The sequence below is a fragment of the Malania oleifera genome, chromosome 11, assembly GCF_029873635.1.
Source record: "Malania oleifera isolate guangnan ecotype guangnan chromosome 11, ASM2987363v1, whole genome shotgun sequence".
Lineage (NCBI taxonomy): Eukaryota > Viridiplantae > Streptophyta > Magnoliopsida > Santalales > Ximeniaceae > Malania > Malania oleifera.
The window spans coordinates 62,041,273-62,060,356 of record NC_080427.1 but is presented as its reverse complement, the minus strand read 5'-3'; the positions used below and the strand labels follow the sequence as shown (position 1 = coordinate 62,060,356).

Here is a 19,084-nt window from a genome sequence, read left to right as displayed (position 1 = left end):
CGAGAGTCAGATCCTTAACTTTCATGAATGACGAAAAAATACTGTAATTACTCCAACCGTCAACTGTCAGGGTGCAATCAACAAACTGATGTCCGCACGATCGCCAACTAACAATTATAGCATCTTTTTCCTTGGTTTTTTTATTCGGCTCCTTTATATGTACATCTCAAGATCAAGCAAAAATTAGGAGGCAAATCAAAAGAGAAGGCTTCTTTTTAATTTTTTTTTTTTTTCAAAGATAGAAAACTCCATCCCACCCCAAAGGCCAAGTGAGGATTAAGCCTACATGTCATCATTTAGAAAATACACACACACACAATTCTTCAAAAAAAAAAAAAAAAAAGAAAAGATAAAAGAGAAATGGCATTGTAGATGGGAGGAAAAAGAAGACCTTTGTTAGCAAGCCATTTATTAGGTCATGTGAGTCTCCAAGCGCCCAACTCAAGCTATAAACCACAGACCTCCTCCTAAACAAACCAAAACTCCTCCTTTGCCTTGCCTGTTGTTTTCGAATTTTGATCCTCCTAAGTCCGAACAATTTTCTTCCCTTTTCTATCGCGTGCATCAATTGGTATGAACCTCACTATAAATATTTTCTCATTCCGTTTTCCTCTTCGAATCCTTTCTGTTTGCCCACTTATATTTTCCCCCAACATTAGAGAAAAGGAGAAACTATTCGTTCCCTGCAACTGATCAGAGGGTTGCAGTGTTTCGGCTTCCTGGGTAGATCTGCTTACTGCTTTCTCGCCTTTGTTTCCAGAGAAAATCTGGGAAACGCAGAGGTTAGATTTTCTCTCTGATTTGTTTTGGAATGGGGGGCTGCTCTGGGATTCGTGGTTTCTTGAAAAGTTACTTCTTTCTTCTTTTTCCAGGGATGAAAAGGCTTAGGGACGATGTTTACGTTGGCTCTCAGTTTAAACGGCCTTTTGGTTCTTCCCGCGGGGAATCGTAAGCTACTCTCTCTTCATGATTCCTTAATTCCGTTCGTTTTGTTGTTGATTTGGTGGATTTTCCGCGAAATTCTTGTTTAGGCTTTTCTCGCGACGAATTAAGCTTACTTTATTGTGTTATGGTCATATTTTGGGTGTTTTCCTCGTGCTTGTGTTTGATGCTTTTTGTGACGGAAAAATTTCAAACTGGCAAAGTGTTTGTTTATTAATTTACTGGATTTTACTGATCTTTTGGGTTCTGAGGCGGAAATTTGAAGACCTTTTGATATTGTGCTGACCATTTTTCATTAGAGATTCGAGATAAAATTTCCCTAGAAGTCGAACCATCCGGACCCCAAAAAAAGGGCAACTTAACAGGGCCATGTTCTGTAATTTTTCATTAGAACTACCGTCAGCTTATATGGCTGCAATAATTTTGATTTGGGTTTTTATTGTATTGCAAGTGTTCTCTGGTATTCAAATTTTGTTAAACCCTTTTTTTCTTTTTTCCTTTTTTCTTTTTTCCCCCCTCAATACAGCTATGGGCAACCCCAGATCCCAGGACCAGGGGGAGGGGGAGGGGGAGGAGGAGGAGGAGGAGGGGGTGGTACTGCACAGAAACTGACAACTAATGACGCCCTAACCTATCTCAAGGAAGTAAAGGACATGTTCCAAGACCAGCGAGAAAAATATGACCAGTTCCTTGATGTCATGAAAGATTTCAAGGCTCAGAGGTACATATTTGTGTTTTGCCCCTGATGTGTGGGTTCTTCCATAAATTCTTACTGAATTACTGCTCTATGTTGTTCCTTGCAGAATTAATACGGATGGTGTTATAGCGAAGGTGAAGGAATTATTCAAAGGACACAATAACCTAATTCTTGGATTTAACACCTTCTTGCCAAAGGGATATGAAATAACCATTGCTAATGAGGATGAGACCCCACCAAAGAAGACAGTAGAATTTGAAGAGGCTATCAATTTTGTTAACAAAATAAAGGTTAAGATGCCATTCTAAGGGTTGAACTTCAAGGTGCTGATTTTGGTTTGTTTTATTGAGCTGTTACTTTTTTCCATGCAGAAACGTTTTCAAAATGATGATCGTGTTTACAAGTCATTCCTAGACATCTTGAATATGTACCGGAAGGAGCATAAGGACATCAACGAGGTTTATCACGAGGTATACTTGCATTATGTTTTGCTTTTGTCTTTCATAATATAATTGAAGTTGTTATATATTAGATCTTGATTTCTATTTTCATTCAGTTTGTTTTTTATTATGATTGGGTAGCTTATTCACCCTCCTTTTGCTATTAAAAAGAAAATCTCTCACCTCTTTTCAGGTTGCTACTCTATTTGATGACCATCCAGATCTGCTTGAAGAGTTCAGAAGATTTCTACCAGATTCATCAGCAACAGTGTCAACACAAATTCCATTTGGCCGAAATTCATTTCAGCGTTTTGATGAGCGGAGCTCTGCATTGCCCACATTGCGGCAAACAAATATGGACAAGGTAATGTCATGGCTTTCTTTTCTAAATATGCTTCTTCTTCTCTTTAGGTACCATATCATTAGCAAATAAGCCTCTGTTTTCAATAAACAGCTTCGCCGGAGAGAAAGGGTCATTACTTCTCACACTGACCGTGATCTGAGCGTCGAACGTCCTGATCTGGATGATGATAAGTCAATGATGAAGGGGCACAAGGAGCAGAGGAAGCGTGCTGACAAGGAAAACAGAGACAGGAGAAATCGTGATCAGGATGATAGAGAACCTGAGCATGACACTAATAGGGATTTTGGTGTGCAGCGTCTCTCTGAGAAGAAGAAATCTGCACGGAAGGTCGAAGATTTTGGTGCAAATCCTAGTTTGGGATCTTATGATGATAAAAATGCCTTGAAAAGTAAGTCAATCATGGTGCTGGATTAATTAATTTTCATGCATATACTGGCTAATTCTACCATATATGGTACATGTGTTTGGGTTATATGTGTGCCATGTTTAAGACTTTCAGTTGGTGTAGTAGTAATTTTTGTAGACAGATATATGAATTGGAATAGTGTTTGGCATCTCAGGGTAGCAGTAGGTTTGTCCCTGACAAATCTATTACTGATTCATTTTTATGGTTCTGACGTTGTATTTGGTTCCATATGTGGGAAAGGAATTGAATGAAAAATTAAATGCAAACATGCAGAAATCAGGTGACTGATTCGATTCTGTTCCATCACTATGAACAGAGTCATTGAGTCTATCATTAGTCAAGTCTTGACATTCTCGAGAAAAACATCTGTCACCATATGTTATATCCTTGTTGGTACATGTTAGGCATCTTTATGTTGGGGAAGATGAGGATGCATGTTCTGTTGAACCTCATTTCCTTCACTGATAAAAACAAAATACATTGAATTTGCCTCATGAACTATGATATACTTGTTTCAACATTTTAATTCATAAAAATTTTAGATTTTCGGGCTCACTTAAATGACATATTACCATATTCTTCAATCTTCGTATGTTGTTTTAATTATTATTATTTTTTGGGGGTTTTCTTTGTGTCATGCCAGGCATGTACTACCAAGAATTTATTTTCTGTGAGAAAGTAAAGGAGCGGTTATCCAATCCAGATGATTATCAGGCCTTCTTGAAGTGCCTTCATATTTACAGCACAGAAATAATTAATAGAAGCGAATTGCAACGATTGGTACGTGTTACAGCATACATGTCTTTTATTTTTGTTGCAACAGCTGGCTTCGTTTTTTCGCTTGCATTGAGAGAAAGAGAATGATTCATTCTTTATATATTTGTCTTCAATAATTTTGGCAACTTGCATCCATATTTATATTTTTGTACCCTGCAGATTATATCGTTAATATTTGCTTCGTTCTTCTATTCTTTGTTTTTGATATGTGTCAAATTCGAGGCAGAATTTTATCCAACCAAAGAGAATGATGGAGAATGTCAAGAGGTCACATATGAGCAAGATTCAGGCATTTGGGGTTGATTTCATTATTTTAGTTATTTTTATTCCTATTTTCTGTGATATTTTTACGAGGTCATAATTACAAGATTCCTCACATCTTTTAGGAAAGTAATATTTTAGTTTTATTAGGTTTTGTTATTTTATTTGCTTGATTCTGCTGCATTATAAGCCTATAATTATGTTTTTTGTGAATTGAGTATTAGGATTTATTCTTTGTGTGAGGACATAAGGTCTTGCATGAATAGCAGTTAGGCCCTGATAACTGAAGGCCTTCTAAAGGAGGTTAATGAAATCTGCTCGGCCTCTTCTTTCTATGAAGTAACCCTTTTTTGTGGTATGAAGTATTTTGTAGCTTAGTATTTCAAATGTATGACCTTGTGATTTTTTTAAACCATGTTGTTATTGAGAAATTCAAAAGATTAAGGGAAAATTATTGCTATTATTGTGTAGTTTTATGGAGTTTGGCCCCTTCCTTTTCCAGTAAGGAAAATAACTATTCTCCTATTACTTAGGAGGTTTTCTTTTTAATTTGTATTTTTTTTAGAGGATACCAATGATTTGTATGGAAAAAGTTTAATGATGAGAGAGATGTTCCTAAGTGTTTAGTATCTAATGGTGTCAATGTGATTTGTACATGCTTCCTGGTTTTCTTGTTTCCTGCGGTTGTGTGGTTTTTTTAATCTTGGGCTTAATTGCTTCCATTAAACTCAAGATTTTCATTCTTAATGCATGTGAAAGATTTCCATTATTAGAGGAGTAGTTGGCATTAAATTGGAAGATCAATCTTAATTTTCGGGCTTTTCCTACAGTATCAATGTGTGTTGTGCTTGGATAGTTTTCGATTTGGTGTGCAACAATCATATCAGTTAGGTAATGGTCTTGGAAGCCGTATCTGGGAGATCCTTTGAGTTTTAACCCTATTGGCCAATACGATTTGTTATGGTACAATAACAACTGTTGCAGACTGCTGTAGACTGTTACAAGCGGCTACGTTGTGAAATTCCACCGACTTGCTCTGTATGCTTGAAATATGTTTCTGATCCCCTTTTGTGCAGCTTTTCGCTCTTCCTATACTGGAGTTTAGAAACTCAATGTTAAGCTGGTTTATTTTAGTTAGTATTTGAAAAAAAAAAATCATTTTTAGATTTATTTAGTGTGCATTCATTTAAGGTAACAAACATATTGCGTTAGTACCTTTAGTTTTTATTTATTTAATTTTTTTTCTTACACCTAATTTGGAGATAAAAATGCATTCTATTGTTTGAAGTATGAACACTCTAGGTCTTATATTTCATATATTTTTTATTTTTTTAATTTACATTGCATTTATAGTCAATAAATTAATGAAAAGCGGCAACTGCATGCTTCTTCTCGCGAATAGCAAATGAAGAAACCAAGATATCATCCAATAATTGTAGTATATTGAAAGCATTAGTTTGAGGGTTGTGGAATCAAAGCATGTGAATCTTTATGTTTTTACCAAGTTTGCTAATGCAACAAATGAATTCATGGATGCAGTATCCAATATCAGTTACATAACATTCGCAGTGGTTATGACCATCATGGTTACTGTTACCATCATGCTGACAGTAACTGTTTTCTGAAACCATGTTCATTGCACAGAGGCTTGATGTACATGAATAGACTGCAAACTTCACCCAAAAGAATAAGCGATTATCTGGTAGCCTCATCTATGTATGCTAGTCACTCTTCACTCTCGTTCCTTTCTGATGTGGAATTACTGACAAGTGTGTATTCCTAACAACCTATTCTTCACTTGTGAGTCTATTATCACTTCCACTTGAAGCGTGGTCTCCTCCAAGTTTGATGCTCATCAATCAAGAGTCGTGTCTCCATCCACATTAATGCTCATTGCTCTTGCCATCACCAATCAAGAGCCACACGTTGACCTTGGTAAAGAGGCTGGAAATTCATTGGAGCAAACCATGCATCTGTCAGCGCTTGAACCTAGGGGAACCATTTGACTTGCCCAGTTGGTCAACTTTGATACCAACATGTCATTAGGGAGTCCATTGCCCTCAGGCCTATTAATGAATGGGCTGCTATGTGTCAACATGACTGAAAAGCTCATGTCATTAAATCTTGGGGGCATACTTGTATACAAGTTACTCTTCCTCTTCTTTTTTTCCTAATGTGGGGTTATTTGCAAGTGAATACTTCCAAGCATATGAGTTGATGCTGTGACAAATTAATCGTCTTCAGTAGAGCAATTTTGGAGTATGCTATTGGTCCTTCTTTTTAAAGTTTGAATTGTTATCTGAAATAAGACTTACATGTTCTCTAATATGGAATTGTTAACTATAATTTGTGGTCCTTCTTGGGAGCCATCCACTTAGGGTGAGAGGGATGAAGATGAACCTGTTTTTAAATTTTTTATGCTGCAATGGGCAATGGGGTTTGTCACACTTCCCCTGAAAAAGCTATTATGGACTGTTCAGCAGTTTGTGTCATGGGATTTATGAATATTTGTTGTAAGACATGCTTTATTTTGATAACAGATCCTTCTTCTCCTGTTCTGTTTCTTGTTTCTAAGTAGCATTTATTATTCTTTGTTTGAACTTTTGAGAATTTTATTTTCTAGATTTTTCTTTATATTGGGTTTGTAGGATTTTGATACTCATAATTTTCTAGGGTATCAACACAACGCCATGTTCATCCTGGTGTTAGATATGTGCTCTGGACAGTTTAGGGCTGTACTTGTCCAGACAAGACTTCCAAAGCTTGAACTGTCTGCTGACAGGCTCTGAATGCATCATTATTTAAGCTTGAACTTGGTTTGCATGTGGACACACCTTGACTTTTATTCATATCGTGCTTCAGCCTGACCAATTAGCTATGGAATCATAATTGCAAACTTAGCATTTGAATACCCCCAACCCCTCTTCCTTTTTTTTTTAATTTTTTCTTTCCACTTTCTATCAAAATAAATTTTTGGTTGGTGGGGGGAGCTGAAAAAGAAAGCTTGTTACCTATTAACTAGATACTTGGCATTAAGCTTTTGTTGCTATTAATTGGACTGTGAAACTTGGTCCGTTTCAGGTTGCTGATTTACTTGGAAACCATCCTGATCTTATGGATGGTTTCAGTGAATTTTTGGAGCGTTGTGAGAATATAGGTAATTGTTGCAAATATACTATGTTTTAAAAAAATTATTTTCTTGAAATTTTCTCTCAAGATTGTTTCTCACCGGGGCCTTTTCTGCAGATGGATTCCTTGCTGGTGTTATGAGTAAAAGTATGTACCATGACTGATTTCTCTTTTTCTTAGCATATGTAATGAATTTTTTAATATCATCCATTTTTTTCATCTCATCCTGTTGCGTAGTGCTGCTCCAGTTATTTATTTAATATTTTTGTGTGGTGGATACTTTCATGTTCCACAGCACATGGCATAAGCTGCTAGATGATTCCTCATATCTTTTAATATTTTCTGAAGCCTGATGTTGTTGTTTTGTTAATTGTAGAATCTTTGTGGAATGAAGGACATTTGCCTAGATCGCTGAAAGTGGAGGAGAGGGATAAAGAGCAGAGACGTGAAGCAGAGGCTGCTAAAGAAAAGGATAGATACAAGGAGAAATATATGGCAAAATCGATTCAAGAGCTTGACCTCTCTAACTGTGAACGCTGCTCTCCAAGCTACCGGCTTTTGCCAGATGATGTATGAAAATTTTTTGTTTGCTCTTGTTTCTTCTATTTTTCCTGGTGACTTCTGGGCTAACATGGCAAATATTTGGTGGTTGTCCCTGTGTAGTATCCTATACTTTCAGCAAGTCAGAGATCAGAGCTTGGTGCGCAAGTGTTAAATGATAACTGGGTATCTGTAACTTCAGGAAGTGAGGATTACTCCTTCAAACATATGCGCAGAAATCAGTATGAAGAGAGCCTGTTTAGATGTGAAGATGATAGGTAAAACTTTGTCTAGTTTAGTGTGTTTTTTTGGTGGTGTTCTTGATATAATTCAATTTGGGCTATGGATCACCTTCCCCTCATATTTTTAAAGAGAGAGTGGGTCGTGAGTTATGTGCTTGTGTTTTTTATATTTCTATAAGAAAGTAGAAATTGACCCCACCCCTAAGTGTTCTTTATGCGTTTTCTAACTTCTGTTTTTGATGGTTTAATCAGACGCTTTAAATAGTTTTTGATGTTTTGATTAATTGATGATGCAACTTGATAATTGTTATTCTTTATGATTTTCTGCTGTAACAATTGATGATGGAATTATTGTTTGTTGGTCTCAGATTTGAGCTGGACATGTTGTTAGAATCTGTGAGTTCAACCGCTAAGCGTGCAGAGGAGTTGTTAAACAGCATTAATGACAATAAAATCAATTTGGAGACTCCAATTCGCATTGATGACCACTTTAATGGTTTGTATTATAAGCTGAGTAGCTGACTATGGGCTGATTCATTGTAGGATATTTATTTTTTGTGCTTATATCTGAACTTATAGTCTCTGTTCCATTCTGAGCAGCCTTGATGTTTTTGATTTTTTGGCTTATTTCTCTTTTGTAGCCCTGAATTTGAGGTGCATTGAACGGTTATATGGTGACCATGGCCTGGATGTGTTGGAAATATTACGTAGAAATCCAACTCTTGCGTTGCCTGTCATATTAACTCGTCTGAAGCAGAAACAAGAGGAGTGGACAAGGTGTCGATTGGATTTTAATAAGGTTTGGGCTGAAATTTATGCGAAGAACCATTACAAGTCACTTGATCACCGTAGCTTCTACTTCAAGCAACAAGATTCAAAGAGCTTGAGCACAAAATGTAAGTTCTAAAGATGATAATTTGTAATTTTCACTATATATGTTCTACTATGCCTCTGCCTGTTTGATATTCTAGAGGTACAATATCGTTTTCAGGCACTACTGTGCAATTTTGCATAGGGATACAACTAAATCTGTTGCTTTTTGTTCTATTATTCCATCTGATCATTCTTAGGCTCAAACTCTGAATTTTTTATTTCAACAAGGTTGGGTCATTAGCTTCTGTTTGTCATGCTTATTATAATAAGCCTGTAAGTATTGTGTGACTGCTGTTGCTATTGCAATAATCACCCATGTTGACAGGCAAATGTCCACCAGCATACGCTCTGTTCTTACTTGCTTTCTTTTTTCAGAAGTAGCTTGCCATGCTGTATGAGTTCTTATGAAAGGACATTGCAGTGCAAATTAGTGACTGCTCGTAAATACAGAAACCTCATACTTCGCTTGAATATTTGGGTTTTTGAAATGACCCTCATTTGTTGCTGTATATCTACTGAAAGTAGTCTCTTAAGCTTTCTGAGTGAGTTTAAATCTCTCCACTTTTGCCATAATGATTTGAAGTACAGTTGTAGATTGTGACTTTTTTATCTCAAAATCATAAATCTTTGGCACTTTCTTTTATGAGGATACAATTTTTTTTTGCTTGTTAGTAGTGTCTAATTGATGCAAGTATGAATAGATGCTTTTACAATTCCAGTTCCAGGATGATTTAGTTGAACTTTAAGTTTGTCAAAGATCACATGCAAAGCATGGTAGTACAACATTCAATAATTTATTATTCTTGATTGTTTTGCATTATTTTAGTATCTGCTTATGTTCATATTATTCACATATAGTTTTTTTATCTTTCGGCTGCACAGCCTTGTTGGGCGAGATTAAAGAGATTAAGGAGAAAAAGCAGAAAGAGGAAGACGTGCTTCTGGCTATTGCTGCTGGGTTTAGACAACCTATAATTCCAAATCTGGAATTTGAGTACTCTGATCTGAGCATTCATGAGGACTTGTATAAACTTGTCAAATATTCATGTGAAGAGGTTTGCACAACTAAAGAACAGCTGAATAAAGTTGTGAGGCTCTGGACTACCTTCTTGGAGCCAATGCTGGGTGTTCCTTTTCGGCCTCGAGGCACAGAGGGTGCTGAAGAAGCAGTTAAGGTTAGGCATCGCGTTAGAAGTAATACTACTATTGTAGGAGAAAGTGAGGGAAGTCCTGTTGCTGATGCTAATATCAAGAATTCTAAGCAGCCAAAGCCTTCTGGCACTGGAGATGAAAGTACATTACCTGAGGTAGCAAATGCTTGCAGGACTGGTTTGGCAAATGGGGATGGTTTGGGTAAGGAAGATGGTTTCCGTGACTCAGATTGTTTTCATAGAGACGCTGATAAGGTACCTGGGTTCACTGTACAAGTTGCTTCTTCCAATGCAACGCTTGCTGCTGGAGCAGAAAACAGTCATGGCAGAACCATGGAAGTGATGTCAGGTTTGTATATTGGGATCAAACTAGCATAGTTTATCTCCCATATATTTGTTGGTTGTTTAATTTATGTTATTGTGCTGCAATATGAGCCTTTTCTTTGTCCCCAAGGGCGTGGCACAACTACTGGACCTGGTAATGCTGCCATCGAGGTTGACCGTGAACCCAAGCTGAATGTTGATGTTGTACCTTCATCAGAGGTATAAGTGTATGATTTTGGTGATAATACGATTCTTTTTTTTTCAAAGATTTTAATATATATATTTTAACTTGAAATGTATGATTCAGGGTGGTGATACTGCAAGACCTGTTTTGTCAGCAAATGGGATGTACCCAGAAGGTGTTAAAGCTCGCAGATATAATGAAGATTCTGCTGTGACTTCTAAAATTGAAAAAGAAGAGGGTGAGTTATCTCCTAATGGTGATTTTGAAGAGGATAACTTCGTTCTGTATGGTGATGCTAGCATGCAGACTGCGTCGAAAACCAAGCATATTGTTGAAAGAAGGCAATATCAAGTCAATGGAAACAGAAATTGTCAGGATGCTGGAGGAGAAAATGATGCAGATGCTGATGATGAGGATAGTGAAAATGGTTCCGAGGCTGGTGAAGATGTCTCTGCCAGTGAGTCTGCTGGTGATGAGTGCTCCCGGGAAGAGCATGAAGAGGAGGATGATGTAGAACGTGATGAACTTGATGGTAAGGTTGAAAGTGAAGGTGAGGCTGAGGGTATGGCTGATGCACCCTTTGGAGGAGATGGCATGTTGTTGCCATCATCTGAACGTTTTCTATTGACAGTGAAGCCTCTTGCAAAGCATGTGCCTTCTGTATTACATCACATTGGAAAGAAAGATTCTCGTGTTTTTTATGGAAATGACAGTTTTTACGTGCTTTTTAGACTTCATCAGGTAAGGAATCTTTTCTTTTTATTGTATATGTATATATGGGGTGGTTTATTTTGCAATTAGATTCTCTAAGTGTGTTTACTTGAATTTTCTATCCCAAATTTCAAGGTACTGTATGAAAGAATATTATCAGCAAAAATGAACTCAACATCTGCTGAAATGAAATGGAAGACTTCAAAAGACACCAGTCCTTCTGATCTCTATGCCAGGTGGTTTAATGTCCGTATGTGTTTCTTGTCATGTTTTGGGTGCTAGATGCATATTAATATTGGATTATTTAATTTTTGTGCCCTGCAGATTTATGAATGTGCTGTACAGTTTGCTTGATGGTTCTGCTGATAATGCAAAGTTCGAGGATGATTGCAGGGCTATTATTGGAAATCAGTCATATGTGTTATTCACATTGGATAAGTTGATATATAAACTAGTCAAACAGGCATGTGCTCCTTATTCCCCCTGGTTCCTTTCATCCTTGTTTTCAAGTGGAGATTCTGAACTGTAGTTTTTGATGCAGCTTCAAAGTGTTGCGACTGATGAGATGGACAATAAGCTTCTTCAACTATATGAATATGAAAAGTCTCGACGGCCTGGGAAATTTATTGATTCAGTGTATCATGAAAATTCACGTGTCATCCTTCATGATGAGAACATATATCGATTTGAATGTGTTAGTCATTTGCAGTCCTCTCCCCTTCTTTTCTTTATATTATTTGTGTAGTCAATTGTTCATTGTTACAGAACATTCATGTCCAAACATATTCATTTTCTTGCTTTGCAGTCATCTACCCCTTCCAGGTTGTCCATTCAGCTGATGGACAATGGAAGTGAGAAGCCTGAGGTGGTGGCAGTTTCTATTGATCCAAACTTTGCGGCTTATCTACACAATGATTTCTTGTCAGTTGTTCCTTGCAAGAAGGAACCAGCTGGCATTCTCTTGCAGAGGTAGTAAATTGTGTCCAAAGTCCCTTTTTTTTTTTAAATATTAAAATTTTAAATCCTTAGCTGAAGGCCATTCATAGAGTATGGGATTTTAAGCACTGAAATGGCATATGGCAAAAGTGGCACAGGACCTGCAGCTATATAAACCCTATATAACAGATTGCCAAAGCCAAAACATTGTTGACATTGAACTTTTTGACTGACTTGTGCAGACAAGCATTTCTTGCCATAATTTCATCAACCCGTACACTAGGCAAGACTCATAAGTACAAGTAGTGTTTGTTTTGATAAAAGACACATAAAGAGCTTTATTTGTCTTAATGTCCTTTGAGTATGATTGTTTGAGGATAACCAGAAAAGGGGGTTGGTGAAATGATCGCACTATGCAACTTGTGAATATCTATTGCATTGATATTGCTTGCATATTTATCATTTGTTATTAATTGATGCTTGTTGATATCCAGAAAAAAGGACTAGTGAGCTGATTAGTAAGCATTTTGCGATTTGTGAGTAGCTATTGAATAGATTTTGCATGCTTATTAATCATTTGTTATGTAATTTATAATTGCAGAAACAAGCGCAAATATGCAAGCGGTGAGGAACATTCTGTCGCATGCATAGCCATGGAAGGTGTTCAATTGTTCAATGGTTTGGAGTGTAAGATAGCTTGCAACTCATCTAAGGTACTTGCTCTTGCTTTACCTGGAAGATTTGAGTCCAGACTCTTGCTGTACATTTTCATATTTACTATTGATTAACGGTGTTTTATCTTAATTTTTTTATCCTGTGACATTACTTCCATCTTTGCTATTGTTTTATTTGTTGCATTAGTCAATTGTCTTGCTGCTATTCTGCTGATGCTTCTTGACATCCTTAATTTGATAATTTATGACCTGTTCTTTAATTGCATAGCATTTGGTAATTTAAAAAGATTGTTGTTTTCCTAGCCCTTATATAAAGTTTTATATGCATATGGTAACTGTACACTGGTTTGACAATTTTGATTGAAAAAAAATTTGCCTTAAGTTTTGCGCTATATAATAGCAGCTATATTTATTATTTAGTTATAGATTTTTTGTGCCTTCGCTTCTGTTGTGTATTCCTTAGTTTCACTAGATTTAACATTCTCAGTCTTAGTTGTGTGTATCACACAAGCCTTTTGATTCAAATAATCTGTTTATTAGTGCCAATACTTTTTATCGCTGTATGTCAAGACAGTAGCATCTAGAAAATGGCATAAAGTAGTCAATATGCCTTGATCATCCATCAGTTAAAGAAAAGGAGCCTGCGATAACTGTGGCTTTGGGGTTTCTACAGTTGTGGAACTGGAAATATACTTTTGGGTTGTCCAAACTATGTGTATACAAGTCTATGCATGTGCATGATGAATAAATTTAAATATTTTTTCTAGATGAGAAACAATATTCAATGCCCTGTATTATAGTGGCACTAGACTGCTTGAGGTGCTTCTACATTTTTTCTTTCCAAATTTGACCTTACAAATTTCCCTCTTGCTTCCTTGCCAGTGCTTTTTTAGTCCACTTCACCCTTAATAATAACAATAAATGATATTTTTATTTTCAATCACATTAGATAGCAAAAAGGAACCCCCCTCCCCCACCACAAAAAAAAAACACGCACACACAAAATGGTACAGAATTCTGAAATTCCCGCTGGTTCTACCTTAATGTTTTCTCATTTTACCCTGAGTTATATTTTCATTCTTCCATATTTATCCTGAATCTTCCTTTTGGCCTGGATTACTTATATGATTGTGTTTTGGATGGGCATGGGAAAAGCAGCTTCTTTGCATGAACATTGGCTCAATACTTACTGCAGTTGATTTCCCAGCATATCCTCCTGTTCCAAACCAAAATTTAAAAATATATTCTGGAGAAAACTTAAAGTTCCAGCATATTTATTGAGGGGCACCTTCTGGGCATGAGGCATCTCTTGACAATGGGTGGAGTACATTCTTGAATCAATTTAATGTGAAAATAAAAGAAATCATAATACACTTTAAATATACTATTATTTTGGCTCTAATAATCCATAAATATCAGGTGAATGACCACTTTATCTATGTAGTTTATCCAGTGTGTATGCTATGGTTTTTGCACCAATAAAAAGTAGTCAGTAATTAATTGTACTAAAATAAAAAACTACTGCTGTAATATTTAACTGAATTTAAGAATAAATAATTGATAATTATCAAATTTCCACAGTTTAACAAAAATGAGGCTTAAACTGAGGGTCTATTTGGTATCGTTGTTGTTTTCTGTTTTCTATTTTCTGTTTCTGTTACTCCATAGTGAAGAAATAGATTATAATATGTGTTTATTTATATTGTCAGTTTTCCGTTTTTGTTGTCGGTTTTCAGCTGTTTGCCAAAAAACTGAAAACCAGGTTTTATGATTTTTATTTGTTTTCACAACCTGTTACTAGAAATTTTAATATCCAGAAATAGTTTTTTTGTATTAAATTATTCATTTTATACACTTTTAAACTAAAATCAAAATTAAATGATCATATGAATTTAAATATAATTAAAATAAAAATATATATAAATGTCAATTGTCATATCCAATAAAATTTTTATTGTAAAGTAAAATTTGAAAGTAGAACAATCAAGTAAAATAATTATAATAAAATTTATTTTTATTATATTAATTTTTTAATGTGTATTATTTGTAATTTTATTATTTTAATCATATTTTTATAATATTATTTTATTTAAATATAAAAATGAGCATTTTTTAATTTGCATTAGTTTTATAAATATTAACAAAATAGGTTGCTGGTTTCTAGTTTTTAGTTTCTGTTTTTGGTTTTTGGTTTTTGGTTTTCGTTTCTCTAATTTTTTACAGTGATACCAAATGGTCCCTTAGCATTTGGAGATGAAATTGCATAGAGGAAAATACAATTACTTATAAACTACTCTATATTATGTGTCCACTTGATTTCATGTATTTTGGAGTCACTATGAACTCATTGATGATCATTAAATAAGAAAAAGAACAAATATGTTGATCCAAATCATGGTATAAAAATATGCAATTGATGTAAACAAAATAGGACATATGAAATGATCCAAGTCATGGTATATGCCTATATGGTACCTCTACAATAATGATCTTTTATTATATGATTCCTTTAATACTAGGTCAATTACTGTTATCTTCTCATTCTTGCTTATTTTCTCCCTCTTCTAATTTTATACTAGGTCAATTATTGTTTTCTTCCATTGTTGCTTTTCTTCCTCTTCTAATTTTATACTAGGTCAATTATTGTTTCCTTCAATTCTTTGCTTATTTTCTTCCTCTTCTAATTTTATTAGTTTTATCTTACGAAAAACATTTGGATCTAGGATTTTGCTTGGGAAAGGAACGGAAATGAAAATAAAAATTTTATTTTTCATTATATTTTCTCTTTATATCAACTACCTTCAAAAATGATAATTTGTTCAAAGATGATTAAAAATTAAGGAAAACCAAGTGTTAAGGATGTGTAAAATAAAGAAATTATATTATTGATTTGGTATATTTTTAATTTTTTTTCTCACTTGGTAAGCAAACATGAAAAAGTGGAATCTTTCATTTTCCTTTGCCCAATATTTTCGAGTTCCAAACCAGCTTATAAGGGCTGATGTTAAGGGGAAAAGATATATTCCTTTGTAATATAAGTGAGTGAAGTCTAATGTAGTCCTGTTCTGTTAGATGAAATATACTTTAGTCCCTATACATTTTTATTAGTGCAATTAAAGGCTTATTAAAATATGCAACTAAAGTTTTCATTGGAAACAATTTAGTGGTGTATGTAGTTGCTAAGTTATATATCATTTTTGAAATTATTTTATGCTTACTTGACATGACTTTAAAACTTGAATGTTAAATGTCACCATTTTCTAATCTCATTTTTATAGACCCCTAACCAGACAACAAACAAATGACGTGATTCTTCATTAGCCAACAATACCTGCAATCTAGTTGCAATCACTGATTTTTCGAACCACCTGTCTCCATGTTCAATGTATCTCACGATTATATATTTGTAGGATGGAATTCCACGACCATGAACTATTGAACTAGTTGTTTGTGAGGTGTTTTATGCTTGTCCACTACCAAGGAGAAGTCATAATCACTTATTTCTTAAGGCTAGGCTCCTATGTGATAAACATGTAATGCCATCTCAACATTTATGCATACCTCAATGAGTTTTGTTAACATTGTTAGAGTTAACTTGGATGTTGAACATAATTGCATGCAATTAGTGATTACTAGTCTTTAATTGTATCAAATAATTAAAATTAAAGCGACAGAATTGAGTCTCAATAGCACAATGATTAATTTTTGACTTCACTCTTTAAGTTATGAGATCTTCTCATATTTCATTTATTGGATAATGTATATCAAGCTTTAACACTCCCCCATATGTGCAGCCTAACAGCACTTGGAGAGATATACACACGATAGATAACAACCATTGTAGGGAATATAATAATTTTTTTTTTAAAACACCACATAGTAACGCAGGCAACGAGACTACAAGCCAGGACCTACTAGTATCCTGCTCTGATACCATATTAGATTACAACTTTACCTAAAAACTTAAGCTGTTAGGGTGTGGGCCAGCAATGTATGTCAAGTTTTAACAGTTATATTAATTTTTAAAATTTTATTGACTTATAATTCACAATATATAGTTTTTTACTTACAAAAAAATAATTTACATATTGTCCAGTTGCACGGGCAAACAAACTTAGCTTTTATTAGAAATATTAGTGGAAGATTGATGACTGGGAAGTTATGCTTGTACAGATGAAAAAATTCTCCTTAGGGTGTGCATTCATAATATATTTCTATAAATGTTGGTAGTGATATAATATAATAAAATATAGAAGTGCCACAAATTTCTTGTTACCCCTTAGTCCTTATGAAGCTTGCCAATGGCTAGTGCCTGGAAGTTCACTCAAATAATATCTGCTGATTTAATTTCAAACAATCGCCATGTCTCCAATTATTTTAATGCATTTGTTTTCTGTGCTTGGTTTGTGGCTGCCTTTCACTCATTGATGGATTATGTTGTGCCAGATCTCTTATGTTCTGGACACTGAGGATTTCTTTTTTCGCCCAAAAAGGAAAAGAAGAAATCTATCGGCAGTCAGATCCTCGCATCGTCACAAGGCAAGAGTGGAGCGATTCTGTAAATTCTTGTCTGCCTCATTGTAAAGATGATATGCAGTCTAACTGACACAAGGTAGAAATGACATCTCTCTCATCCATTACTACTGAAAACTTTGCGGGACTCTTCCTTTCTACCCTTGTGCTTGCCCTCCTGACTGAATCTAAAAACACTTACACAGTACTTTTCTCATTCTTGTTTATAGAAAATTTGCCGAGAACGTAGAAAGTCGTTTTGAGGAGGCATTTTTCTTGTATTCTCATATTTTACTTGTCAGCCAAAAACGACTACTGGAGAGAGGGGGACGAGGATGACTGCAGAGGGGGAGTGTTTGCTTGGGCTCAGAAATTTAGCATCCTGTGAATCTATGGGCAGCTTTTGAGCCGTTCTGTAAATAGGTTCTCGCATGATAATGTATTGTGTTCATTAAATTGTTTTGTTTCTTGGGATCTTGTAGTTACTAGCTAGGAGCATTTCTTTTTGTTATTGACAATTTGTAGTTTCCCTGTCAAGATAGCAAAGCCCTCAGAGGCAGAGCTTGGGAAGATGAATATGTAAGTGATAGAAAATATGATTAAATAGAGGGAAAGGAATAGCACAAAAGCTTACATTTGAAATTCACCCTTCTGTTCTCTCTTCCCACCTCACAGCCCATCTTTACAAGTTTTGTATCAGCATTTGCATTGATTGTCATCTGTAGTTTATACCTTCTTTTGACTGTTAGGTGTTGGAATTGGCAAATGTTGAACTGTTTTCTGCAGTTGAATTTAATAAAACAGCAAAAGCAAGTTTTTAGAAGGTAGGCAGGGGGAAGAATAAAATAAGTAGATGCATAAATGACCACCTCAAACTTAACATATTGCACCTGGCTAGTGTTAAACTATGAGGGGGCATGCCATGTGGGAAGTTGATAAAACAGTCCATTGAATTTACTTTTGGGTATGAAACTAAAAAGACATGCAATTCAAAAAAGGAACATAATTCTACTCCATGTATATGAATTTCCTAGAGCTAACACATTTTCTTATAAATTTTCAAGAAAATACAATGTGAATTTTGGTTTTTTAGTGAAAAAGGTTAGGTGCATGATATAAATTTAGTAAAAATTTTTGGTGTGGTGTTATTTTTTTAATCTACAATTGTCCCCTCCTAGGGGCAGCGGAATCAAAGGAGCTCGAAAGAGCCAAGCTTGGGTTCATTCTTACTTATATAGACTTACTTTTGTTTCCTTATAACAAAAGAAATGATAAAAATGTTGGAATTGGTGTGATTCCAAGAGAAAAAAAAAAAGGGGGGGGGGGGGGTTTGAATTGGGTTTTAAAACATTTTTTGCTAATTTAAATAATTATGTCGATTCATCACACCCCATTCAATATTAAAAGCGTGTACATACAACGATTAAGTTATCAGTGTGTGCATACATATACGTGTGCTGTGTATCTCATTTAAATTAGTTTTATGTGCATGCAATATGGTTATAGCAAGACATGCACAAGCATACACATATTGAAATTTAAGTGTAGGAATTTAAATAAGATAGAGAGAGAATGACATACAGTTTCTTTAACGAGGTTCGGCCAATACTACCTATGTCCCCACTTTGGGCATACCTTCCAAGGATTCCACTATATCTGCTCACTTAATCGGACGGAGCAGAAGCCTTTTACATCCTCTCCTTACGGGATAAGGAAAATCTTAACTCAATTATTAGGCTGAGTCGAACTAGTCTCACTTACGGGGCTGAGACTCTCTAGTTCAATTACGAGTTGAACCGAATCGGTCTCATTTACGGGGCTGAAACTCCCTAGTTCAATTGACGGGCTAAATCCAACCAGTACATGGAAAATATTTTTGTACATGAAAATGCTTCTGAAAATACAAGTTAAGATGTACACG

The 19,084-nt window shown here is 35.3% G+C and overlaps 1 protein-coding gene across 3 annotated transcripts; it reads left to right on the top strand.

Moving 5' to 3' along the window:
* Positions 1-399: 399 nt before the first annotated feature.
* On the top strand, positions 400-17,809 carry LOC131168217 (paired amphipathic helix protein Sin3-like 2). 3 transcript variants are annotated; one of them, XM_058127502.1, is made up of 25 exons: positions 401-571; positions 660-782; positions 873-948; positions 1,469-1,663; positions 1,746-1,929; positions 2,011-2,109; positions 2,273-2,443; positions 2,534-2,831; positions 3,493-3,629; positions 6,969-7,044; positions 7,134-7,163; positions 7,393-7,586; positions 7,680-7,834; positions 8,167-8,294; positions 8,440-8,694; positions 9,554-10,171; positions 10,277-10,365; positions 10,454-11,071; positions 11,177-11,277; positions 11,366-11,504; positions 11,583-11,735; positions 11,847-12,010; positions 12,579-12,690; positions 17,098-17,263; positions 17,394-17,809. In XM_058127502.1, exons 3-24 carry the CDS (start codon positions 875-877, stop codon positions 17,233-17,235), a joined length of 4,128 nt encoding a protein of 1,375 aa, XP_057983485.1. In that variant the 5' UTR covers positions 401-571; positions 660-782; positions 873-874; the 3' UTR covers positions 17,236-17,263; positions 17,394-17,809. The 3 variants fall into 3 exon arrangements, with proteins under 3 accessions (XP_057983486.1, XP_057983485.1, XP_057983487.1); XM_058127504.1 differs by having other exon boundaries at positions 401-782; positions 9,554-9,846; positions 9,937-10,171; XM_058127503.1 differs by having other exon boundaries at positions 400-782; positions 17,466-17,809.
* The last annotated feature ends 1,275 nt before the right edge of the window (positions 17,810-19,084 follow it).